This window comes from Neolamprologus multifasciatus, chromosome 15 (assembly GCF_963576455.1).
Source record: "Neolamprologus multifasciatus chromosome 15, fNeoMul1.2, whole genome shotgun sequence".
In the NCBI taxonomy this organism is placed as follows: domain Eukaryota; kingdom Metazoa; phylum Chordata; class Actinopteri; order Cichliformes; family Cichlidae; genus Neolamprologus; species Neolamprologus multifasciatus.
The window spans coordinates 19584353-19611839 of record NC_140453.1 but is presented as its reverse complement, the minus strand read 5'-3'; the positions used below and the strand labels follow the sequence as shown (position 1 = coordinate 19611839).

At 37.7% G+C, this 27487-nt stretch overlaps 1 protein-coding gene and 1 long non-coding RNA gene across 5 annotated transcripts in view; both read right to left on the bottom strand.

Moving 5' to 3' along the window:
* The window catches only part of tbc1d32 (TBC1 domain family, member 32), a 91753-nt gene that overhangs the window by 41662 nt on the left and 22604 nt on the right, over nt 1–27487 (bottom strand). For all 4 annotated transcript variants that reach the window (XM_085132343.1, XM_085132346.1, XM_085132345.1 and 1 more), the window contains exons 21-27: nt 26380–26498; nt 24939–25058; nt 24592–24680; nt 11928–12050; nt 8377–8485; nt 5209–5308; nt 4996–5121 (exon numbers count right to left, since the gene is read on the bottom strand). In XM_085132343.1, coding sequence (XP_084988469.1) covers nt 4996–5121; nt 5209–5308; nt 8377–8485; nt 11928–12050; nt 24592–24680; nt 24939–25058; nt 26380–26498 — 786 coding nt within the window. The remainder of the gene's footprint in view (nt 1–4995; nt 5122–5208; nt 5309–8376; nt 8486–11927; nt 12051–24591; nt 24681–24938; nt 25059–26379; nt 26499–27487) is intronic.
* On the bottom strand, nt 14779–23795 carry LOC146501960 (uncharacterized). Its single transcript, XR_014869222.1, has 2 exons — nt 22129–23795; nt 14779–22068 (listed from the first exon to the last, which is right to left on the bottom strand). It is a non-coding gene; the product is annotated as an uncharacterized LOC146501960 (long non-coding RNA).

Sequence of the window (27487 nt, the reverse complement as noted above, 5' to 3'; positions counted from 1 at the left end):
AATAAACTTCCCAGGAAATCAGTTTCATTTAGTAGTCAGTTCATAAAAGTTAAACATTTCCTTCACTGAATGTTTCTCGAGAAGTGAAATACCAGGTTGTACGTGGTTAATGATGTGACACATGAAATAGCACTTCGACAGCAAAGAGAAACCTAAATGATAATAAATCTTGATCGTGGTCTTCCAGTGAAAAGCCTCAAATGAGCTGTGGAGTAGTTGCTTTTACAGGCTTCAACAGTGTACTGATGAAAGGAGGCAATCACTGTGCAGTACATGCATTAATGACAAGATTGTCAGCCCTCCTTCATTTGAATATATTTTTGTCTTCGTTGAATCACAGCTATTTGCTCCTACATAGGAAAAGTAGGCGTAGGTGCAATTTCACAGTGGCTGTCAACGACATTGATGATGAGTCTCAAAAGGTTCATGGACATCAGGTTTATGTAATCTTGGTGAGGAAAAGTGTGAAGTGCACCTGAATTTCAATAAAAGCAATCAGGAGAAAAAGAGGCTAAATAGAAAAAAAAACCCTGAAAACCTTCAGATTGTGTCATCTAGATTTTTTGTTCTTTTCACTATTAATATATTTAGCATACATTACACCCACCAAGTCAATAAGAAAGATTATTTATTTGACCTTGTGCATGCAACACACAGAGGTGGTCTCCCTCCTGAATCTGGATCATCAATGTTTAGTCATATTTTCATAGGACTGCAGTCCTGTGAAAAACTAAGTCCACCCCATGATTCACCAGCTTGTAAAAACACCTTTAGAAGCAATAACATGAAATAATTGTTTTCTGTGTGACTTTATCAGTCACATGGACATTATTGTGGAGGAACTTTGAGCCAGTGTTTCTTACAGCTTTGCTCCACTTCATTGAGGTTTACAGGCATTCTTTAATGTGCAGCTCCCTTGAGATCGATCCACAGCATTTCCATAAGGTTAAGATCTGGACTTTGACTTGGCCCTTGCAACACCTTACTACTTTTCTTTTTTGGCCACTCTGTTGTAGTCTGTCTTGGGATGATTATCCAATTGCATGACTCAGTTTCAGCTGTTGAAGAAAGCGCCTAAGATTTGACTCCAGAATACTCTGATACACTGAGTTTATGGTCGATTCAATGACTGCAAGTTTCCCAAGTCGTGTGGCAGCAAAATAAGCCTAAATCATTGCCCCTCCACCACCAGGTGGTATGATAAGTTTGTGCTGATATCCAACAAAACATCTCTACTCTGGTGTTAACTGTCCAAAGGACATTGTTACAGAAGTCTTGTGGTTTGCTCAAATATAACTCGCAACACTAAGTCGTACTGTCAAGGTCTTTTTAGAGGGAAGAGGCAACCGTTCTAAATAAGCCATACTTGTTCTTTTTCCAGTTGTACTGTCACGAACTTTAACATTCATGATCCTGCTACAGTAAATGAGGCCTGTAGGTTCTTAGATGTTCCTCTCACTCTTTTTTCTTTTTTCTGAGCATTTTGTAGTGATCCCTGTAGTGATCCCGTACGTGTCAGGAGTATCGGAACAGTGAGACGCATTTTTTCTAAACACCACATCTCTGTGGCTTTTAAACCCCAAAACACGCTGCACCAAAAATTGGTCCATGCCAAGGATCGGGTCCCCCGACACAAACAGAGTAACATAGTGCACGCTGTTAAGTGCCAGGAGGATTGCCAGGATTTATACATCGGGGAAACCAAACAACCTCTGGCCAAGCGGATGGCACAACACAGAAGAGCTAACTCGTCGGCCAGGACTCTGCAGTCTATTTACACCTACAGGCTAGTGGACACTCTTTCAATGATGAGGATGTACACATCCTAGACAGGGAGGAACGCTGGTTTGAACGCGGAGTCAAGGAGGCCATTTACGTGAAAAGGGAAAGACCATCTCTGAATCGAGGAGGGGGCCTAAGGGTACATCTTTCACCATCTTACAATGCTGTGATTGCAGCCATTCCCCAACTCTCTGTGAATGGTACTCATGGCCATTGATCAGTGGGCCTTGATCAGTGGTTGTTGATCAATGGTCATGAGAATTTGCATAATTATAATGAAGGAACTGACCTCCCAGGCCTTTATTCCTTCAGTGGGCTGGTTTCAGTCATTATGCAAATGTACTGTTTATAAACCTGGGGAAACCTGCAGTCAGCTGAGACTGAAGAAGTCACTTGGATGAGTGACTAAACGTTTCTCCCATTGAAAACGCTACGTCCAGATGAACAGATTCAACTTTTGGAGATTTTCTGAGCATTGTTCAGACCGCATTTCTAGAGTGGGTCTGACCTGGGGGTGAATTTGCTGGAATATGTACATGCTAACTAAATGCTTCAGACCAGTAAACTGCCCTAATTTCTGCTTTTAGTGAGGTGTTTAGACTTGTTGATGATCAGCTAATCAAGTGAAATCTGATTAAAAGCGTCAGATTGCTGCTTGTCCTCTTAATTCCTATGAAAGCAGGAAGGATGTACTTAGTCTTTCGTAGGACTGCACAGAGTCCTGTAAAAAAGTTGATGAAATGAAACACACCAGTAAGAAAAAACAAAGGATGAAAATGATTTTAAAGTAATTTAACTGTGCTAGTCTGGCAAATTAACACAGTTAAACTGTTTGTTCATACTTGTTTGCTTTTGCTTCGATTTACCATCATCCCTTTCCTTTGTTTCTATTTTTCATCCTCTCGCTAAGATATCAAGGGATATGCGAAGCTCACCGCCAATCCTTACAACAGTTTCTCCAAACTGCCACCTCTGGCTTAGCTCAGTGCGTCATTATCAATCAACATTTTTCATTTGCATTGGAGATTGAGCTCCTTGCTAGTGGATGTACATTTAACTCTTTTCCTTCTAAAGACATCATGTGACAAGACCTCTAATGTCAATCCGAGGGAGATAGTTAAATAAAGGTGATTTTTTATTATAGAGAGTCAAAGAATCCTTAAAAAAATGCTAAAGATGCTGTCCTGCCCCTGCTCCAAAAATACTCTGATAATGAAGCTATAAACATGTAGAAGCACAATCTACAGGGAAAAAGTCCCTTTAAACCTTATTTTGGGCAAAGTCACCAAACCTTTAAAGTATTTTTTTTATTAGATTTGACTCTTGATTCTATACATGGAGCTTTAGTCGTGTCCCAGTGACCAGTGAAATTAGTTTTAGCTCTCCCATTTATATAGGTACTGAATTCAGAATAACTGCATCACACAGATGCAGAACAGTGGAAAGAGAATAACTTTTATTTTATTTAAATAATTCCTTAGATCAGGGTGGTGGTCTCTTGGTGGTGTGACTAATTACTTGTGTTATTTACAGTCACTTAATCACTCTGTCAGTCAAGCAAATCTGTTACTATAAAACAGCAAACACCAAATCTAGTCACTTCTTTAGTCTTAGTTGAATTCGATTTATCTATGAAGCCTTTCAGGAGGCTTAAAATGTTCTTGCCCAAACTATCCTTGGCATTAACGAAACATAAATATCTGTGACAACATGGCTTATGTGAAAGCCAATAGAGCTTATTTGAATGTGATTAGAATGTGTAAGTGCTCACCTTTCAAGATGCATATATACCTTTACTCCTACCATCAATCCATGCCATTAAGTAATCAACTAACTGCAGCACCGTTGGGTCCATAACTTCCTCTCCAGCAGAGCACAAGCAGTTAAAGTTGACAATTCACTGTCACCCACCATTATTCTCACTCCCACAGGGCTATGTACTCCATTTCTCACTACAAACGATAAATTACAACTACTCTTCGCTTAAAGCACGGGGAAAACAAGCGCATTCTTGCACTCGTCAGTAACAGCAGAGAAAAGGGAGAAAGTCTTTCTCCCCTAGTATTCTGTGTCTTACTTTCTCCATCTTAACATCTCAAATACTGAAATTGTAGACATACCAGTGACACTTCGAAGCGTTGTCTGTTAACAGAGACACATAGTTACCTGCTTCTCCAACCCTCTTCTTCTGTACCGAAGCATTACTGAGCAGTTTTTTTCTGCTTTTGTCTATTTTTTACATCCTTACAGTTGAACCACTGAGAACAAACTTAAAGTTAACTTTTTCAGCCAGTAAGCTCATTGGTATTCCCATCTACAATTTAAATGTGTCCCCTCATCCCTGATCCACAAAACACTCACAATCAAACCATCCACTCCACCAGCTTTTCAAACTCTTTTCTTCCTTGTGTTCCTAGATATAAACTACTCTGGTGCTCTCAAACAAAAAGAGAAATCCTCCATGGGGTGCACAATGTTAATATATGCCTTTGTGTTACTGTTTGACTCCTTTAATTTAAACCCTGCATTTTTCCATCTTTTTGGTCAAATAATATTTTCCTTAAGGAGAAACTAACAAACACCAACAGTCATTTTTTTTAAAAAAGATTCTTTAAATTGCAAATCTGATGTGGCAGCCAAATTTACACAGAAATTATACTGAGATCTGTCATCATTCTCCACATTCCTGGAGGCAAAGAAAAATAGCTGAAGCAAATGGAACAGGTACACTGAAGGTGAATTAAGCTGTAGGTCCAAAATAGTTCAAAAAATACATTAATTCGACAAGCTTCTTCACAGGTATTTCTGAAATCGGTAGCTGTTACATGTTCTAATTGGTGTGACTGTTACCACTAGCCATTTCTTTCTAAAATCCACAAGTTAGTCTCCTTTCTGGTACTGTTGTTTGAAATGAAATTGCGTGAAATACATTATCACCAATCCTCAAGAAGTAACGCTCAGTCATACCCAGCACAGTTTGTGAAGTACTCTTCATGACCCTTCAGTTAGCTTTTCTATACTTTTTAAAAATAAAAAAATTCTCTCACACTTTAAGAGAAACATTTTTAGTGTAAAAAGATAATTTGCACTTTTTTCAACTGCTGCGAGAGCATGTCTTCTACAATCAACACAGGGGGCAATGTAGTGTATTAGAAATGTGATGCGTTTAACTAGATGCGAGAGAAACAGAAACCCAGAGAGCCAGCAGCTTACCCTTTCCAGTTAACACGTTGGGTTTTGACGCCATGACTTTACAGTACAACGTTCGGCAGGCTTCCATCCAGCTTCCGTCATTCTTTGGATCTTTCCATGAAGACAGAAATGCACTGATCTCGGAGTCTGAAGACAGACAAAGGACCAGAGGTGAAAAAAAAAATCACAATAACACTAAGATATTAGTAGTGAGTTCATCAATGTTCCTCCTACCCGGTGAGGTATGTAGGATGTCTGGTGGATCCAAAGTGTAGCAGCGAGGTATGGGATCGCATGAAAACCAGGGCCAGGGGTAAGGCTGTTCTCCTTCTCCCTAGAGCAAGCAGATTAAAAAAAAAACAAAACCTGATGCCCACTTATTGCAATGTTTAATACGTTATGCTTAAATCCACATGGTTACAATGTCATGATAACAAAAACATATTAAGCTGTGGTGATTAGCACTGCAAGTCCTTTTCAGACTTGCATGAGTCACGTTATTTCCATTTATTCTCTTTGTCTTACTCTGACTAAACAGTGTTTATGGCTGTTTTTCCTGAATTTTTGACACATTACTATGCAGGGCTGCTAGCATTTGTTTGTAATTCAATGGAATATACTTTATCTTTCTGATGATAATGTATGGTGACAATATTTCTGAAACACGGAAAATTATGAATAGCGTAGTGCAGTTAAACAGTGTTGATGAATTCATTACTGAGCAATTGTTTTGCTCTGAGCTGGTAGCAGTTCATAAAATGGTTGTTTATATTTATGTGCCATCACTTATTTCCCCCTCTCTTTGTTTTTTCCTCCCTCTTTTCCTCCTTCATTTATTTCTTTATTTGTATAACCCACTGCCATTTAGTGCCGCATTCATTATTTTTCTCATTACTTATTTCTGAAGAACCATAACTTTTGGGTCATAACTCAGCATGTGACTTGCCAAAATAATATGCTCTAAATGTTAATGAAGTTTAGAAAGCAGGCCTCTTTATCCAATTGTCTGTGCCCTACACTCGTGATAATCCCTGTTGGTATTTGAGTCTACCACTCAATGATGTGCTTGTCTGAAGATGTTGGAAAAAATTGGAATGGCACACAATCTGTATGCAGCTTGAGAACTTGTAATGAATATGTGAGCAGCATGATATTGGAACTGGTTACACTATTGGCAGGCTAGTCAATTACAGAAACAGACAACTATTCAGGATCACAGTTGCTGCTACAGCCAAACCTGAAGTGCTAAATGACATTTTTTTGTTTGTTTGTTTGTTTTTGGGGGGGATATGACAGGAAACAGGAGCACTTGAAGGCACAGAGACAAACCCCACAAGACCTTGCTGTTACTGTAGGTAACAAAGCGAGCCTTTAAATTTCTGTGTCCTTACATTATTAGCAAGCTGATGGAGAGGTAAGTTTTCAATCCTGTTTGTTGGCCAGCAAGGTTACACAAAAACTACCAAGCTGGGTTTCATTAAATTCATGGACATTCAATTTGAGTGCACCTCTAGTCACTTTCTTATAAAGTATAAGACAGGGTTCCTCAGAGTGTCTGTCATGGTTCGGCTCATGAGCCATGATAAGTAATGGGAGAGGTACATTAAAAACTGCACAATTTATCAACCAAAAATAAACAATCACAGTTAACTTTATAAGGTGTCTAGTCAGTTTTATCAGTGTGTCAACAGATGGATGAGTGTTTGGATGGTAGGTGTGTGGTGTCGTGAGTGTATAACCTAAAATAATCAGACTAAAGCCAACCAAAAAAATAGCACGGTGCTGGGTGGATGGACAGAGAGCAAAAGCCAGCTCTTAAATGCCCCAAGGAGACTGACCGGGTGCTCCCAGTTGTGCTAATTAACTCAAACTAAAGGAACAAGCAAAACAATACAGATGGACACACACAGCAGGCAGGGCAGAGGGCTGTCACAATACAACTGTATTTTTCGTTTGTTCGTTTTTTTAAGCAAAATTTCAGATATTGCTTTTTTGGGATGTTTTGGGAATTTGACTCACATCATTAAACAGTTTCTTTAAAATCCTAAATTACATTGCATTGTAATGAATGTAACATTATGCTATGTAATACGATACTAGATACAAAAGAAAAAAATAGTTGATGTTTGATGTTGCAGATCTCTCCATGTGTGCACAGCTCAGTAAAGTTGCACAGAGGCTTTTGTGCTCAGTGTTTTGCTTTTATACTGATGTCTGACTGTAAACCTCTCTGCTCATTTTATAAAGTAACTTTGCTGCCAGTATGTGTCTGTTTTAGGCCTCATCCCAACATAACACGTCTAGCTCTGCTGTTACATTAAAGAAGCGGAACACAAAATATATACGGCTCAGCTCTAAACATTTGGAGTAATAGACTTTTACCATTTACAGTGAATCACTTCATTTCATGCCTCTAAAAAACTTGTTTTATTCGTTTTGAAGACTTCACACAAATTAAGAACTTATTTAACAGCTTTCTATTTCTTATATTCTCTACAAGTAACAGGGGAAGGGCATAAGAGAGACCTGTGAAACATGACGGAAACAATTTACACCTTCCCCCTCTTTCAAATTATCTTTCATATCCTCTCCTTGACCTCAGCATAAATTAGTTCCTGTTTTCAGTTCTGCATAAACAACACCTAAATAATTTATTTCTATCCCAAAATATGCTGAGTAAATAAGCGAATAAACCTGCAGGCTTCAAACAACTGAAGCTGTGATGGTAATCAGTAGGACACTTCATCTGTAATAAACTGTGAGTAGCAAAAGTGCAGAACAGAAGTGGAGGGATGGGTTTTTGCACGGATTGTGACCAGAGGGAATAATGAGTTTGAGGAATGGTGAAGGGAAAAATAAAAACAAGTCAAGTCTCAGCTTATGTTGTCCCTTTGTTATTATTCTTATGGTTTTTTATACTCAAAGCTGCCGGGCCATTTAGTGTTACTGTGCCTGCTCTCCCTGGGTCCTGTCTCTGTTTTTTCCCCTGTCTGATCTGCTGTGTACCTAAACCTTTGTTGCCTACTAAAGTGTGCCTTTTTTGAACTGCAACCTCCTAGCTGCAGGTTGTGTATTTGAGTCCTGTGGTGTCCATGTTTACTGGCTGTGAAACAAAAAAAGGACAAGATGATCCTATGAAACAATAAAAAAACAACAGCAGTGTTACTTGCGCAGTAGGTCCTCTCTTTCCCTGAATCCACTGTAACTTTTTTTTTCCTGTTGACTTCACTCTGCAATCAGAAGCTGACTACAAAAACTGGTGAGAAGGGTTAGCCAGGGCCAGTGGGCCAGTTTTGTACAAAACAAAAAACAAAACAAAAAAACAATTTTAAGTGGCAGCAATAGTCAAATCAGCATGTAGAAAGGTATGACTAATTCCATACAATTCAAAGGAAAGCTCACCTCTTGCAAGTCTCGAGGAGGGAGCCTCCTCTCAGATGGTCCTCCAACGACACTAACACGAACCAGCACATGGTTCCTCTCCACTGACAGACTGTCTATGATGATAGTCCTGAGAAGAACAGAGAACACTCGAGGTTATTTTACTGACATTTATTAAATCAAGTTAAGTTTTCGGACGTTTAGCAAACCCTCTTTGAAGGGAGGTTAAAGAAGAGCTCAGCAATGAGCATGGAAATCAGCCTTGATGTCATGCATCTTCAGTAGTATGTATAGCATAGGTATTTCTAGTTATGACTTAAAGAGAAAACATACATAAATATAAAAGGAACTTCTGGCCAATTATGCTCACATGGCATGTGCAATTACTGAAATAACATTCCAAGGCAAGATTACCCTTCAAATGAAAATGGAACCATACTGGAAGTCACTATATGCGTTTTTGATATTCAAGTCCTGTGAAGTACTTTTCACAGAGTTTGAAGCCTCTCAATAACTGTACACTGCTGTGAGACAAGTTAGAAAAGATAGCAGGGTTTTCAAGTTAGAAATTCAGATTAGATCAGAGAATATTCCAATTATAAAGGCACTTAATGCTGGATAGTTCTAACAACTGCAGCAATTTGGACTTGAAATGAGTAATAAAAAGGACTGTTCTCTTATATGGTGCTCTTTGTTGGTGCCTGCTTGGCACAAAAGGGAATTTGCATACATTTTTAAGCACGAAAAAATATATATATACACCCTCATGGCTAAAAGAAGTGTAGTAAAAGAAAATGATTGATAAATCCTGGTGTTATTCATATTGAAAAGGTCAGAAGCAATATGAATAAAGAGACGGGCAAAAGAACTACAACAGAAAAAGTCAGTCATGAAATGCCAAAAATGTTACGTTTAGATGACACTGAATGGAGAAAAAGGAAAGGGATGAGAATAAGATAGAAAATAAATAGTATGCTCATAATAACAATGAGAAAAAGAGAGGAAAAGAGATCAAGAGATGGAAGGATGAATTAACGACTCATCACTCTCAAAAATTGAGCTAGCACTCAGACATGCCACGCGAGCATTTCAGGGCCATTCCCATTCAAACCCACAGCAATGACTCTGCCAGAAATTAACAAGAGAAAAGGGCTCTTGAATATAAACTCTCAGAAATGGCCTTTTCCCTTTCTTTCTGCTTTATTTTATTTTATTTGTCACAAGGCAAACAAACAATTTCTCATCCTGAGCACTGATTAATTTCAAAAGTGTTCTGTCATATCAAAGTGATTCACAGAGAAACAAAAAACCTTCAAATATGAGAGTGACTGTGACAGCCGAGTGGGCATAGAGAGAATATGAAACAACTTCCGCTGAAATTAGCGCTTTTTGTTGTTGGAGTTCTTCAGATTTCAAGTAAACATGCTTTTCCTGAAATTATTGTACATCGTATGTTTGAATTTTACAGTAAGCTCATAGACTGTAGATAAATGATGGCCACTATAACCACTGTGACACCACTCAGTGATTTGTAAAGTCCTGTTTTGGAGCCCTGACTGACTGTTTTATCATCTATTTTACTCAATTCTGGGCTCATTAAACATGGCTTTCAAGTAGCAACTGAGAATGTAAGCTCATTAGGAAAATGTCTGCTAAGGTCATATTAAAGCTGCAATTTTCTTGTAGATTTATTTGGTTTTGAATGGCACAGCAGTCACCCTCTGCTTGCCATAAGAAAGAATTTACAGTAGGTTAGGGCAATTTTTTTATTCCAGAGGTGACATCTCCCAAGTCCTGGGGTGCCAATAAGCATTGCTTTGTCCACTGGGATAAGTCATTTATGAACACAGTGTCCTTTTTCACCTGTACCCTGCCCATTAGTGATTAGGTGCATGCTCTAATCCTAAATCACAACTTCTTTCTTAACCAAACCAAACAGTTCATAATGTCTAAACCTTACCAAGTTGTGTTTAACGCATGAATGTAACCAGTGAATGCATACAAAAGTAAACACAAAGAGTCAAATGAGATGTAAAGCCACCTTTCCAGCATCACAACGTAGACATTTTAGATCTCTAAAACAGGACCATTATTTCTCAGGACCCAGTAAATGTGTGTCACCAACACTGAAAGATGTCCCTCCCTTTTGTGTGCCTTCTTCCTGATTTGTATATATTCTTCTTGTTTGTATATACTCATCTTGTCTGTTATTATTCTTGCCATCCTACTATGTATATTTTTTTCCCCTGCACAGTTGGGGTAGAGCGCCCAGAATTTCATTGTACATATACAATGACAATAAAAGGCTATTCTATTCTATTGTATTCTATTCTATGTAACAAGGAGATGTGGGTGGTAACTGAAAAAAAAATCACATTATATTACACCTCTGAATAAGAAAATGTTCGCACTTTAAAAGGCGAGCTAGCCTCATTAACTCACTAGAAGTTAACTCAACAGTTGGTTTTAGTTTTTTAAATACTGAATTGCTTATACTTTTGACTCAGATTTCAAGCACAGAAAAAAAATAAACATAGTATATGAACTGCAATAAGTAATAATATTAGTTATTAACTAATAATATATTCTATCATTACTAACTTAAATACAAACTAGTAGTTCAGTTTAACAAAAGCTAAACAAACACCTGATAAAAAGACTGAAGAGAATTATCAACAATTATGAACAATAAAAAAAAATGAAACAGTTAGGTCCATAAATATTGAGACAATGACACAATCCTTATAATGTTCTACACCACCACAGTGTCTTGTAAGTCAAACAATCAAGATGTGATTTAAGTACAGACTTCCAGCTTTAATTCAGCAACATTAACAACAGTTTGGAGTTGACAGTTTAGAAATGTTAGGCTTTTTTTTAACACTGTCCCAAATTTTCAGATGCTCAAAAGTAACAATTTTAAATATAAAGACTCTTTTAGCGCCTCATGTCCATGAGGCTACACCCACAAAATCAGCACCACCTTAAGTGGTTGCTGGTTTGTAGGTCTTTCTGCTTTGAGTTTTGTATTTAATAACTGAAAAGCATGCTTGGATTGACAGGAGGTGACTAAACTGACCATTGAAGGGCATCCCATTTTTATGCCTTATTTTTTGGTGGGTTTTTTTACAGTGCGCTCTGGATCATTATCTATTTGTATTGTGAAATTCCTTAATTTTAACAATATGTATATTTTTCCAATCCTAAAGTTCTTACTCGCTCTGTCTCTGTTAGATTCATTTTGGATTTCTAGCCCAATGGTGAATCAGTGATGTGAACACATCACGGGACCTCATACTGACTTGATTGATTCAAGTCAACAGCTACCTGACTAAAAGCCTTTATTTTGCTTAATTTGTCTTGGAATAACAATGGACAGACCTCTCATGATTGAAGCTGCTTCTCAGTTAAATGTGGAGTAAACTGAGCCTCCGAAAATGATTGGCTTTCTTGATTGTTGATGTTGATGTACAAAAGCAAAATTACAAAAATTGTGTTATCATCCAAATATTAATGGACTAAACTCTTAAATAACTTGCCATAAATTTAAGCATGTGTTTATGAGTTCATACCCCTCACTGGAGTCTGGGTCAGTGACGTTCCGCATTTGACTCTGCAGCAACATGGAGCAGATGTTATATTGGCTCTCCAACAGCAGAAAGGAGTCCAGATTACAGCACAGCACGTTAAGTAGTCTGCAGCAACACACACAAACAAAAACAGAGACATCAAAATACAGAGAGGCCTGGCAGTCTGAGATATTGTAGCAGAACAGCAGCACAGAGAAAAACGAGCTGTAATTTCTACCGCACTATACAGCAGGGTAAAATCGTGCAGGCAAAGACCCCATTTATTCTTTTTGTTGTCTAATTCCCCCGGCCTTTTATGTCTGCAAGTACTAGGTTGCCCAACATAATTTTTCCCCCATCAGCTTGCTGTAGCCAATTGTATGCTTTGTTAAGTAGCAACCCTTAGGAAAGGTTTCATGGTTGATTTTCAGTTGCTGGTAATGAAGCCAGACTCATACAGGCTGCTCAAATCCAGGAGCTTTTTGAGAAAGTAAAGAAGCAGAAGCCAATGAAAACTCTGTGTTTGAGGCCAAGGTTCATGACCAGTAGAGAAAATAAGAAAAAAACAATACCAATACCAAATTTCACTCCCTCACCACTTTATCCCTTCAGTACCAAAGCTGATTTTGCTTTATACTGGATTTAAGAGCGTATTAGAGTTTTCCCATATGTACGTCAAGGATACGCACCAATAATCATAACAATCTAGTTAATGTTTACTGTCTACCTGCTCTCTAGACTATACCTCTGCAATTAATTCTGCCAAAATTGGTCCCTCATATTAAATTTCCCGTTAATTGCTTTTTTCAAAATGAGATTTTCCATGCTTTATACCTGAGTAGCGAACTGAAATGCTTAAGCATACTGGCACAACCGAGAGGACTACACTACAAAGAGACTTCACAAGATAGCAAGGTATAACAGGCAGAAAGCCAGAGGATGCCAAAAACCATAACACGGTATAATGAGGTGAAGTGCCAGAGAGGATGCCGTTTTCACTGCCAACAGTGGATGCCCTTTAAGATCTTAATCATATATAAAATAACAAGATCTCCGACCTTCATTTTGATGTTTTCTGCAGCAATTTAGGATATGCAAGAAAAGAAAAGTGATGTCAGTGTGTTTTTATGAAACTGTTTTAATTAGCTAATAATCCCAGTCTGCACTGCAGAATTTCTTCTTCAGTGCTAGAGCTTTTAGTGAACCAGGTTTATAAAATAAGCCATCAAAAACACTAAATTACAGAAATGTCAAAATTATTTTCAAACATTTAAAAAGGACTTTTAAAATTGTCTGGCTCTCACTTTTCACAAAATGTCATTTCAATTTTGTAAATGCATTTGTGTGTTTATGTGCTCAGAGATGACAGGTATCTGTGGACATTACTCGGCATATTGAGTGTCTCTTGAGTGTTGTAGAACTTGTGAGAAACGCCACCTTTTTAGCAGCTGCCTCATTTCCTGATGGGCTGGACAGTTTCTTGGACTCCTTTGTGACTGACGGCTCTGCTCACTCTTTCAGACAGCAGCACAGCAAGAGGCTGAGAGTCTACTGGGCCTTGTGACCTCGTCTCAGTTTGAAACAAATAAATGGAGGACAAAAACTTTCAGTTTGTCTACTTGATATTCCACTCTGAAGTGTGTTGAAGACCAGGTGTCGCATTAGTCTTTTTAACTGCATGCTTCTGGATGAATAACATCAGTTTACTATAACAGAAAGCAATCCGAGGCACTATTTATATAGTAGGTTTTTTCAACGGTTGCTAAATATTTTCTAATAAGTCATTTATAAACTGTCTTCAACGGCAGCTAAATGTAATGCTACAAAATGTATTTTTTACTTATTTAACCTTTATTTAATCAGGAAAACATGACTCTTGACATTTCAGTCTCTTTTGTCCTGGCTAGGGATGGGTACCGGTATCCGGTGCCATCATGGCACCGGTTCTGACATAAACGGTAGTAACCAGACCGAAAAGCAGCGCGCATTTCGGTGCTTTATTTCGGTGCTTTTTTTTCCTGAGCTGTGATACACTTTCTTCTTCCTTACATTTCTATTGGCGGTTGGCAAACAACTGAAAGGTGCATTACCGCCACCAACTGGTATGGAATGATACACTTTAGATTCTAGCCAATCATTTTACGTTTCGAGGATAGTAGGCGGGTCCAGGTACGTACGTTCTTTTAGAGCAGAGCTACAGATTAAAAATGCCCAAGGCAAAGCGGTCAAAAGTCTGGCTGTACTTCACAGCAAAAGATGCAAACTCAGCAGCCTGCAACAAGTGCTTTAAGCTGATACTGTCAAAGGAGGTCACACTTTAAATCCGATGAACCTAGCCCTGCCAGTGTAGCAGAAATGATGATGGCAGCAGCAGCCGTTCTTCTCTGCGTGAGTAGCTTAATGTTGTTCGTGTGTAATTTACGTTGAGTAAGCTAACCGCGTTATTAAAATAATGCATGTAACGTGAACTAGCAAACACCATCATAGCTACATGCGGCTGTCTTCTTGTTTGATGTCAGATACTCCCTTCACCCTGGCCAAAAAGGCTAAAATGACCGAAGAAAAAGTGGAAAACAGCTAAACATGAGAGGTTTTTGGACAAAGTTTGTGTTTTTTCCATTGTTTAAGCACTGCTTCCAGCCCAGAGTGATACCATATATGCCGTATACCTGCAGAAAAGACTAACATTGTTATCTTTTTACAAAAAAACAGCTGAACATGAGAGGTTTTTGGACCAATTTTGTGTTTTCCATTCTTTAAGCACCGGTTTGGGCACCGTTTAAGCACCGGCACCGTTTCAAAAGTACCGGTTTGGCACCGGTATCGGATAAAACCTAAACGATACCCATCCCTAGTCCTGGCCAAGATAGGCAGCAGGCCAATCAGCAGTGGTTACACAACAGTTACACAAACAATATCCACACAGTGAAAAACATTCAGTCATTCAAATTAATCTTAAATTCATTAAGGGAGACCGCCTCATGAAGATTTTGTGTTTCCGCAAAATAAATATATCTAGTTACTTCAGCCCTACTAACTGCAGTGTAGATACTTCACAGGAACTATAACCTTAAAGTAGAGCCTGTGCACACAAAATTAGCCAATGACATGGCAGCAACTCATTGCATTTAGGCATGTAGACAGAAGAAGTTTAAACCGTTTACATTTGCATTATGGATGAGCAGAAACTGCGTGATGCTACCATGTCAATATGGACCAAACCCTTAGGAATGTTTCCATCACCTTGCTGAATCTATGCCATGAACAATTAAGGCAGTTCTAAAGGAAAGTGAGTAAAGCGAGTCAACTTAAGGATGCACAAAAGAAAACGTTAACTACATAAATTCTAAACTTTAAAGCTAAGGAAACACAAGGCATAACAAAGCCCTTGCCAGCCATTTATAATGACAGTGAATTTATGTTGTGTTAGTTAATTGTAACATGTGGTCAGCTGCTCACTTATTCCCTATTCCCTGTTTGATTTGGATGATTTTTCCTGACACAATCCCAAAGGGATTGCTGCCTCCTATGACATTACTGAACAGTTTAAATGGCACGTGCCACAATTAAAGTAGCATAGTTAACTTCACAGGAACCCAAACCATGTAATTAGGACAGAAATGTATAAATGGCTATTTAGTGGCACAAAGTGAAGCAGTGGGACAGCACTAGTAATTTGGTGTTAATTGCAATTTGCAATTTAAAAAAAAGATCAGGAAAGTAAGCTAACGGCCACACTCAAAATGTGATTATTCCACATTATTTCAGACTTGTTATGCCCCTTTTTAAAGCAAGACATCTGTTCCCTTCAAACGCTGTAATTCATCTCACCTCATGCCTCAGTCTTATTGTCATTCATGGTGACCACGTCTGCGGCACACTTCATTTAATGTTGAAAGACATGCGAGCGGTAAAAACACCCACTTGTGACAGATGATTGCTTACTCGATGATGTGCCCACACACCTACATGCATCACAAGACTTATGTATAAACCAATTACAGCAAGCCAGGAGTAATCTGCCTGACAGCATGACTGATGAGCGTCCTACGGATCGATTAGTCATGCATTAGGTAAGATGCAAATGGTCAACTTTATGGGTGTGCTATTTGGGAGCCTTCTATCATTTGAAGTCAGAGGGAGAAATCAAACAATCTAAGACATCAATATTTATATGCTGCTGCCAAATGAAATGTTAAACGAATTCATACATTTTCAATCAAAAGAATCAGCAAACAAAGAAAATCTCCTGAGATGTGGCCAACAAGACTTAGAGACTGGTGTAGACCAACAACTAGCTCGTCCCAGAAACAAAGTTTTCCACTTCTGTGCACATACAGTGAAAAGTTGAGAGAAAATTAGTATCTAATCCATTCTCCACAAGTCAAAACACGTGTTAATGAGCTGCATATATTAGAGCCGCACTCTGAAAGCCCCACAGGCTGAACACCTGCAAATATCAGTTAGCAGCTTCATTTGGCCCTTAGCACCGCAAACGAGTCACAGTAACAACATGACATAAGCTGCTAATCCATCACTAAAACAAAACAAAGCAATCTCTACTGCATTTTCCACCTTACTCTTTTTATGCCAACTGTACAAAAACGATTACATGTCTTATTCCTTTTTGTTCTTAAACTCTGGTAAGAACACTCTAAAAGGTTTTCCTTTGGATTTATCCATAGACTGTACATGAAATAATGGCTATAGAACTCCATCCTTGTATCCTTGAGGTCAATGGAGAAGTCACATGAGTTGCTAACATGGTGGTCTTTTTAAAAAGAACCACAAGTGAAAAATATCACTTCATTAACGAGGCTAAAATTTTTAAGTATAAGGGAGTACATAACCTTAAAAGTGAAATGAAAGGCTTGATAAATTGAGATTAGTTTCTCATCCTGTCCACTCTTATTTTTCATTCATGCTGAAGAGACCATCCAGTATAACTCCTGACTCTGTGAAGGCTAATTAAAGAAAATCTTAAAGGCTAAAAAGCAGCAATGTTTAACTAATGCAAACTGAGCTATAGTGATTCACCAACTCACTTTGATCATTTTAATGGGGAAGTACATAGTAATATATGATAGTATGTATAGTAATAGAGCTCATAATGTTGGTTTAGAGAGCATTTTGAGTTTAACATTACCTGAATATTTAAAACACATCAGCAGGTTATGGCATGAAATGGAAAACGTGACATTTATATAATCTGTGTCACTTGTGGGCCATGTTGATGATATTATTTCATGAACGATCTGATTGTGTGTTGCTATTAATTGTGAGACAGGTTTCCTTTCATTCCTTTCTGCTAAAGGTGATGATAACAGGAAGCACTCAACCAGCCTTCCTTAGGAATGAACCAGTTCTTATTGCGGCTTCCAAACAGATAATTTTGGGTCATTTATCTCAGTTAGTGATTCTTTTCGTGGGTTCCTGTTTGATAGCAACCCAGATGTCGCAAGCAAAGCAAGGTAGCCCACCCTAAGAGACACCTGATGTTGGATGGAATTATAATTTACAAAATCAAGATCAGCTTGGATTTAATAGGAAACTACAAAAACAAACTAGTGATTGACACTGCGAAAGTTTTTAGTCAGTAGGAGTCGCCCTCTGCAGGCCAATAGAAAGAAAGCAGGTTTTGGCACTAACTGGAAGTAGCAAAAACAACTGCGTTTATATAACAGTCCACAGGAAATTGCCCCATGCTCACTGAGTCTGTGAGCTCAGTAAGCAGGTTCCTTATTAGTTTATAGGGTCAACTGATGAGAAAATAATTCTTTTAGTCAGTGTGATTGTTTTTAATGTCGCTCTTAATTGATTGTTTTTTGTATATTTTTAACATGTTTGTACGGGATATTGTATTTGTTTAATTGTTATGTACTTATGTGGTACATGTATTTTAGACTTTTGCTGCCATGATGCCGGGGCTCTCTTGGAAATGAGATTTTTTAATCTCAATGAGATTTTTTAACTAAATCAATAAACTACTAATAATAAATTTAAAAAGTAAAACTGAATAAAATATAACGTTAATTCTAAAAATGATGGTGATTAGGAGAATCTGCACCTCTGATTCCCATGTATCAGTCTTTATTTAGTAGTCTTTCAAGATACAGTAAAGACAGCAACAGCTTTGTGGTGTCCCCAAAGTATATATACAGTCAGTGATGCAAGTTTACAAGACACCAATAACCGTTTCTTTCACTGCTGGCATTTTTTTTAAGTTTTAAGATCACATTCACACTAATACTAAAATATAATCATATCAGTTGAAATGTGTGAAGCTCCACAGCAGCATGTTTAGAGCCTTGAATAGGAGAGACTGGAATAAAGGCATCCAAACAATTCAGACAGAGAGAGAAAAAAAAACAGAGGGATGAGAGCCAGTTGCCATGACAACAAAGAGGCTTTTAGCAACAAGGGAAAGGGCTGGGGGATTTTAGCTCTCATTAGCTTGTGAAGATCAAGAGGGGTGGAAATTGTGGTTTCTTTTTTTCTTTCTTTCTTTCTTTCTTTTTTTTGGCTTGCTTGACAGCAGTGCCAGTGATCAGACCTGCACTGAATGTGATAGAAAAAAAGATTTAAAGTCTAGTAAGAACCGAAAGTTGTGTTGTACTCCTGGAGACTGATTTAAAACTGTTAGCGCATGAGAATATAAGCTGTAATAGTTCCAATAAGCTCCTAAGATTTGATTCTGAGAGTTTCTTTAAGGAGGTCAGTATATCTCTATTATTCTATACTTTAATATAGAATAGAAGGGTGTCTATACTAATATTATCTAAAAACTCTGTCGTGTTTGTAATACTCTATCATCACAGTGGCCATAAAAAGTTTTCTTATTTTTGCTCAATTCCAAATATTATAATGTTTTTATATAATTATTCAGCGTGTACACCTGAAGCTCACAATAGCAGTGAAACATAACATTTCTCTAACATTTCCACAGTAACATTATCATATCTTTTTAGAAAAAATTATGGGTTCAGTATAAATATTGCTTTGCTTGGACTGAGTCAGGGTATTAAAGCTCAAAAGTATTGAGAGATTTGTTGACAATATAAAAAATGTAGAAGAACACCACTTTACAAGAACCCACAGTAAACAGAGAATAGCAGGAAACAAATATGTTGCTTCTAAAAATAGAGAACCTCCATAAAATATACCACAATGAGCACATTTCTCAACATCTCATAATAATGTTAAACAAAACTCAAACAACTTTTTGTATGTTCCTTTCAAGTGAATGGATATCCAGAAGAGATGGGAAAAAAATAGAAGAACCACCTGAAGGTGTTATCTATTATTCATTATGTGGCATACGTGATATATCAACACCTGAGCACATTAATGAGGCTGGCTCCCCTCACTCTCTCATCTACTGTGGCCACATAATCACACAAGGTGGTAATATGTCTGCGTTTGACCTCAGGTGAAGCAGAGTTTCTATTTCTCATCTGAAGGTTTACATAAGGTTTGCATGACAAGAAACTCATGAATAAACCTCATGAATACAAGGCAGAAGGCAAAAGGTGCTGCTGAGGATAATCACTCTCTGCTATTGATAACGAGCTCAGAATAAAATTAAATAAATGTTCTTACGGGATATCTATTTGACATATTTTTTTTTAAATCAGACAGCCAGTTGTTTGCCTGGTTGTCTGTTTTTCTTTAATTGAGAGAAAAAAAATTTTTTTAAACTGTGTGTCTCAAAATTGAAAAAACAAAACATCTAAATGTCTAGTTTGAGCTTTAGACAGTCGTCCATAACTTTTTATTGCTGTATTTTGTAACTCTATTTATGCAAGAAAAGCTACCTGGAGCAGATAAAACACCATCAGGTGCACCTGATGCATGGAAAAGCTAATACTATCCACAATGAAGAACCCATAAAGTCTGCTGTGTGGTTTGAAGAAAAGAAAAAACTTTATTATTGCAGCTACATTATTAAAAACACAACCAGTGCACATCGTGTATGATTGTTAGACTGAGGGTTAGTCTTGTTTTTTAATAATCCAGCCATGACAACAAAGGCTTTTAAGGATTAAATTTTAACAAGAATTTTGCCTTGGATATCTGGAGGGAATCTAATAGCTTCCTTGTAAAGAGTCACAGAAAAAAGATAAAGGTGGCAAAACCAGTAATTATATAACGTAATGCTATGATAAACTGCCTGCAGCTAATGGGAAATACACACTTGTGCACAAGTGCATAAACAATACTTAACATGCATAATATGCTAATTAACCGTGTTGTGAATTAATGTACATGTCAGACATTCTTGTCACTAGTTTTTTTATTTTTCAGAATAGCCTGCAGAGCTTAATTATCTTTACACTGCAGGGGGCGTTGTTGTCCACCACACAGTAATTGGGCAAGTAATCAACTCCACGCTAAACACTAAAGGTTTGAGAACGTCTAATATGAACATATAAAAACATATTTTTCTTAAAAATCTGTTTTTTTTTATCATAAATATGTTCTATTTTGCTTTTGTTTATTTTACGAACCCCTTTAATAAGATATATTTCTGTCTGGGCTTGAACATGATTTGTAAATGCATGGTTCATTAAATTGGAATATTTTCAGAATGTGTTTTTATTATCTGTTAATAGCAAAATAAATTAAACCTTTTATTATGGTTTGCAGTGATTTTATTCATCCAGCTCACTTGAGCTGCATGGTGCCTATAAAATAATATGGGTTTGTCACCCCAGACTTAGTGTGTCAGTAACAATGTAAGCCAATATATATACACATACATATACATACATATACATACATACATATATATATATATATATATATATATATATATATATATAGATATATATATATGGACAACTTTCAGATATCCGCATGATGCGCTGGTGCCTGCCCCTAGTTTCTGTGACAGATGTGTGTTCTAAACAGCTGTAGTATGGTCTATATCTCCTCTCTACAGCAACAAAAGGTTGCTCTTTCTGCGTTGTAGCAGTGACTATAACAGGAGCCCTTCCCTTCCAGCTGCCATCAACTCTACACACCCACAATCCTGTTGTAGTGGCATCAGCCTGACTCAGCTGGTGCTTATAGCCCATGTTTATTTACCTTTATGTACAGTGACAGTGAGTATTTATGTAATCCTCTGATGAATTTTTACATTTGCTCACCTACAAAGGAATGATCTAATTTGTATGGTAGTTTCATTTTAATAGATCGAAGCAGAATATCAACAAAAAGCTAGAAAAAACACATTACATGAAAGTTACAAATGGATTGAGCATGTCACTGAATTAGATATATGTTTGATCCCCTACAACCCAGACAGAATTCTGGCTCCAGACTGGCTGTGTGGCCATGTAGCACATGAATTACAACCAATCAATCACAGATACTCCTGATCTTAACTCGCCTCTTAACTCGACAGAATCAATTTCTTCCATGCCAACCTCTCCACCAAGACCAAAGAGCGGCTCAAAAAAACATCAGGGACAAGGCCTGTAGAAGGCTGGAATGGGCTACAAGACCTACAGCATGTGAGAAGGTGACAACTGTTGGTGTGATTATTTGAAAATGGAAAAAAACATAAATCAACTATCAATCACTCTTGGTCTGTAGCTCCATTTGTAATACACTATTGAAATCTTGCAACCCTGACTATGTGCTCCTGATCAAGGAAGCGTGTGTACAGGTCTGCCTTAAGTTTGTCAGTGAACATCTAAATGATTCAGAGAAGGCTTGGGAGGATGTGCTGCAGTCAGATGAAAACACAATTGGCATCAACTAGATCCGTGGAATTTGTAGAAAGAGAAGTTCTGATTGTGAAGAACACCATCCCCAAAGTCAAGCACGGAGGTGGAAACATTATGCTTTAGGACTGCTTTGTGTTAAGAGCACAGAACTACTTCACTGCATTGAGAAGCCAGTTGGCTGGGCCATGTACTGAAAAATCATGAATGAGAACCTCATTCTCCCAGCCTGAACACTGAAGATGGGTCATTAATCGGTCTTGAAGCATGACAATGACCCAAAATATACCGCCATGGCAAGAAAGGAGTTCAAAAACAAAGTCATTAAGGTCATGGAGTGGCAAAGAAACCTAAAGGATTTACAGAGTTTCTGTAAAGAGAAGTGGGCCAAAATCCCTACTGAGATGTGTGCAAACCTGTTGACCAAATATAAGAAAACATCTTACTGCTGTGCTTGCCAGCAAGGGTATCTTCACCAAGTACTAAATCATGTTTGGTTGGGGATCAAATATTGATTTCTCTCAATGATAATAACATTTTTATTTACATTTTTTGTTGATATCATCTTTCTCTCCATTAATATGAAACTAGGTGAGCAAACACAGATACATCAGATTCCAGAAATGACAGCTCAAGTTTTATGTGATATCATGTTTGGTCAGATTTAACTGATAGTGGCTTAGCAGCAGTTAATCTACAGCTACGACTGCATGAGATCACAAACTGACACCTGTTTGCTTCAAAGCTGCTGGAAAAAAAACATTTATCTCATTAAAATGGGTTCATATAGGAATTTTGTTAGTTACAGTAGGTTCTTTACTGATCAGAACTTAATGATGTAAGAAAATCAGCCATTGCAATGACATAACCAGAAGACATTCGAAAACACTTTATATAAAATATGTATTCTTCTGTTAAATGGAAATTCTAAAAAGACTGCATTTACATAATGACTATCAAAAGCTCACTCTCTCCCTTATCCACACATGGTTTCATTCTGTTTATCTCAAATACCTCTCACATGCTTTTGCTGACATTTAACATACATAAATAATGTGTATACTGCACTATATCTGTATTAAATATATTTTGCCCTAACAATATAATAAAACTTTTAAACATTTGGCCCATTTTTACACTCATCTGCCTCTTTTTATGCTTCTTATTCTTACTTTTTTCTTTGTTTTCATACACTTTTTTTTATTAATCAGAGGAGTGTCCTTCTGTGTAAATGCTGCTTTAGTGATGCAATTTTCCCCTCTGGGATCAATAAAGCACAATTCATGTACCACGCTGTCATATCCCTTCAGGCAAAGGATAATCAGAAGATCGAATGAAAACAGAAACAGTCACATTGTGGGTGATGATGTGTTAGTAATGAGCCTTCTGGATTCAATTGTTTGTGTGTGCGTGTGTGTGTGTGTATATTTTAAACCTTTACTACCTAAGATGCCTTTACTTCCTATATTAGAGATATTTTGATAATTGAATCTATTTTTTTTACTGTCCAAATTTCTCAAGCAAACATTTACAATTAATTAACAATTAATGAGCATAACTTCAAAGAACACTGAGCTTGCTCTCTTTAGGCGCACAAAATAACATAGGACATTTTCCCAGATGTTGCTTGGTTAAAGCAGTGGTTCTCAAACTGTGGGGGAGGCCCCAAAAGTGGAGCAGAGCAGAAATTTGAAGTGAAAGCAGCTTGAATGACTATAATCCTGGATATTATTTTACTTAAATTAAACTTCAATACTACACATATTACTACAGGGCTGACTTTATTGCAGGAGGGAGAGCAGTTAATCTATTAATTGGAAGGTTAATAGTTCAAACCCTGGCTGCTCCACTTTCCAGGCAAAAATATTCTTGGGCGAGATACTAACTCCAAGTTGCAATGCATAGAAAGTATAGAATTGTTTGCATGAATGGGTGAATGAGTTGTAGAGTAGGGTAGAAAAAGACTATATAAGAACCAGACTATTTACCATTTAGATGTATTTTTTTGGCTCACTGATTAAAAGCCTTGACTTTTTTTAGCTTCTTCAGTAGGGCAGACCAGAAAAAGTTTGAGAGTCAGTGATTTAAAGCAAATACTCTAGTAACTAAATAATAGCATGGCAGATTATAGGCAAAGTGCTATATTTACCAAATTTAGCAAGCCACTGAAGAGCACAGAGTTTGTCAGTAACTCCATCAGTCTAGGTGGTAAATGAACAGAGCATCTTGTTCCTTTCAGTTTGCTTCAGGATGTTAACAGGAGTGGGCTGAGTGACAGGCACAGACAGAGTGAGTCAGCAAAACTCCAAACAAGCTGAAGCTATTGTGATTCACAAAGCTTTTAAAAAGGAAAAGGGATGCACAGCTGCCATCGGAGGACTGTGCAAAGACACGCATGTACCAGGGTATTTAACGACCATTCTTTAGCTCAGACACACTGCTTTATTTCTCCTCACACACATTTACAACACATCTTTGTTGTAATGCATACCTAGCCCATAAGATACAAAATGCAGATTTTCTCTGGCATTATTAAATCCTCTCAGCTCAGTATTTCAGTATTAACTTCAGCCTTTACTGCAAGCCAATCTCTACTTTGAACCTTAAAACTAAAATCAAATCTGAAACACCTTTTCGTTTTATAGGAATTTCTTCAACTCCTTTACCACCCTTCTCACACTGCTCTCATAGAAATACACAAGCACACACGCTCACACACACACAGAGACACACACACACACACAGCCCAGCTTATTTCTCTCTTATCCAGAGAAATCCTTTCATCAGCCTTTCAATGCTGGGTAATCAAAGTATAAAGAACCATGCCAGTCTCCTATTGCCAGAGGCTGAAGTGTGTGTGCAGTCACCAGGTGATAATCCGATATCGCATGCTTCCCCACTGATGTTAAGTAATATGAAAAAAAATATATCAATCCCACCTCAGGCCGAATGTGTGACTCTCTTCGTAGCGGAAGAGAGAATGAATCTTCACATCCGAATTCACGGCAATCAGTCTGTCAATCAAATCCTGTGGAGTAAAATGAGAGGCTTTGAACAAGAATGCAGCGGTTAGGGTGCAAAACGAAAACAGTGTGGAAATTTACAATGTGTGAGGTGGAGAACATATATCAGTCTCAGTGTGAGGGGGGTTTATTTGAATGCGTTTGAAGTAAAACAAATGTGTGGGTGGTGTTTGGAGGCCAAATAAAAAGTGCAAACATGCCCTCAGATGGATGAAAAAAGAACTGCAGTGTGTGGAAAAAAAGAAGAAGAAAAAAACACTTACAGGTATGGAGGTTGGCATCTCCCTCAGGGTGTATTCGCTTTTGTTGGCCAAAGGCTGTCGGCCCAGCAGCTCCCACACCGACTGGGAAGAAGAGAGGAGGTTGACCAAGTACAGGAAGGACTGAAGAGAGAAAGTAAAACAGATACAGAAGCTGTTAGAGAGAAAAATGGATTTGCTTTTAGAGACCACTGTGAATGCATTTGTGCACGTCATGGATTGATCAAATCCTAACACATAATAATAATATAACACTATTCAACTACAAACACTACAGATAATATGACAAATACTATCTGTAGTATTCAAAGCAAAACAAAATGTAAAAAGAATTTATGATTGCAAAGATAAAACATGGTTTACCACACTCTCAAAACTGAATAAGACATATATACACAATTCTGAGCAGAGTGGTTGAGCAGAAACCTATTGCAGCCTGAAGAATATTAAACTACAGGAAAGCTCCCTGTGCTTTTCACTGGGTCTGGTGGACCAGGGAAAACATATCATCAAAAGCATCAAAGGAAAAAAAAAAGACAGACATTTGCACAAACGAGCTACAACTTAGATTATATTAAACAGCTTCAAAGAAACGTAAAGAAAAAAACACCATACGATGGATTTTTTTTTCTAAAATAAAAATGTCTATACTTTCATGTGCCTTCTGATGTTTCTATGCATGTGTGTACTTCCCTATCTTCATATGTACTACCAAACCTCCTACTGTACTTAGCACAGATTAAAGCAAAGATTCGAGTTAATTCACCAAAATGCTGGTGTGTGTATATTTAGTTTTCCTTTGAGCTCAGCATATATGTATAACCCACTGATAAGGCAGGCTTTAAAGTCGCCTGTGGCAGGACACAGTTTACACATCACTGGCTGTCCGTATTCACTTGGCTAGTCTCTCTGAGAGAGATGACTTGGCTGCTGTCAGAGGCCAAGCATCAGACACACACAGACAGGCGCACACTGGAGCTTCAAATGAAATGTTGAAGCTTTCCTGAGAGAAATTCTGCCAAAAACATAACTAAAAATGCAGTCTTATGAAAGTAAGGCTTATTTGCCCAGACACCCATAAACCAATCAGTTCTGAGCAAAAAAGCCTTTCTTGTTAACAAAATTACTATTGCCAGTTTCTTAAATATGAATATTTACAAGTCAGTTTTCTACATGGCTGCTGGTATCACAGCAACACATGGACCACTATTCTGAGTCCTGGGTTAATAATAATTGGAATCAATTTAATTTTAATCAATTTAAACACCTTTGTAACCAGTGAGCTAAAAACATGATGGAAAAGCAAAACTTAGTACAGAAATCTGTCCTGTACTATCATGTAGATTTCTAAAAATTGGGGCATTTTGGGCTCCAGGAAGATTCTCCTTCTCCCTTTCTCTCTCTCTCTCTCACACACACACACACACACACACACACACAATACCTTAAGGCAGCTCCTATCTATGGGGTCAATGGGAGTTGGTTTGGGACGGACCACTCTGACGTCGTCACTGCTGCACTCAAGAACAGACCACAGCTCTAGTACCAGGGCCCGTATAAAGCCTGAGACAGAACATGGAGAAATTTTATATACCAACATTTATTTTAAATAGCAGCAACTAAAATTATTAACAGTGCTTTAATAAATAAACGACTGACTTTGTTATTGTGTGCGATCTTTTAAAGGATGGCATTTTAAATCTGTCATTGCATTGCTGGCACCGTATTGATTGGAGGATTTGAATCTCAGGGAGGAAGTGAATTTATAATGCCACTCACTTTTATCCCATTTGATCTCTTCTCTTGCAGCTTCTGGTTGGCTATATTTTTACACTGTAGTTGTTTAAATGTGCTGCAGAGTTCTGCTGTTAAAGAACATTGGACTCAGCAACCTCAAGCTTGCACCTAACGGCTGGATAAAAACGTTAATGCAACCAAAATGTATGCAGCCCTCGCTGGAAAACTGGGGATACACTACGGTACATAAATGATGAAGTAAAGACATAACATTAGTATCATGGAAGAAGAAATAGTCAGTGCATCACGGGAAGCTCCCAGCAATAAAACCTGCATTTGTATTGACACACAAACATTAATTTGTGAGCAATTTTCAGTGTATTTCAGTTAAATTAACAAGACAAATATAACAAAAGGGATTTTATACTTAGAAGAAGAATATGAAAACAGAGTACACTGACAAATTTAAACTATGAAAACTGCAAATACTGCAGTTCTAGAGTTACAGATATACAATTAATCTTTGCATATCAGTGCTGTATAACCCGGGGAATGTACTGTATTGTATATAAAACAAGGACATAGCCCCCTAACAGCACCCATTGATTAGCGAAGTCCAGTTCTGAAACCTCAAGCAGATGCTTTGGGTCTTGGTGACAAGCTGGGGGTGAATGTAGACTTCTAAATGACACTGCAGGCCTTCCTTAAAGTATTGTTTTTGACTGTAAGGTTAACATTATTTACAAAAAGGTTAATGTTACAAAAAATTTAATGATTGAATAGTGATGGAAATCATAAACTGTTTTTCAGAGGTC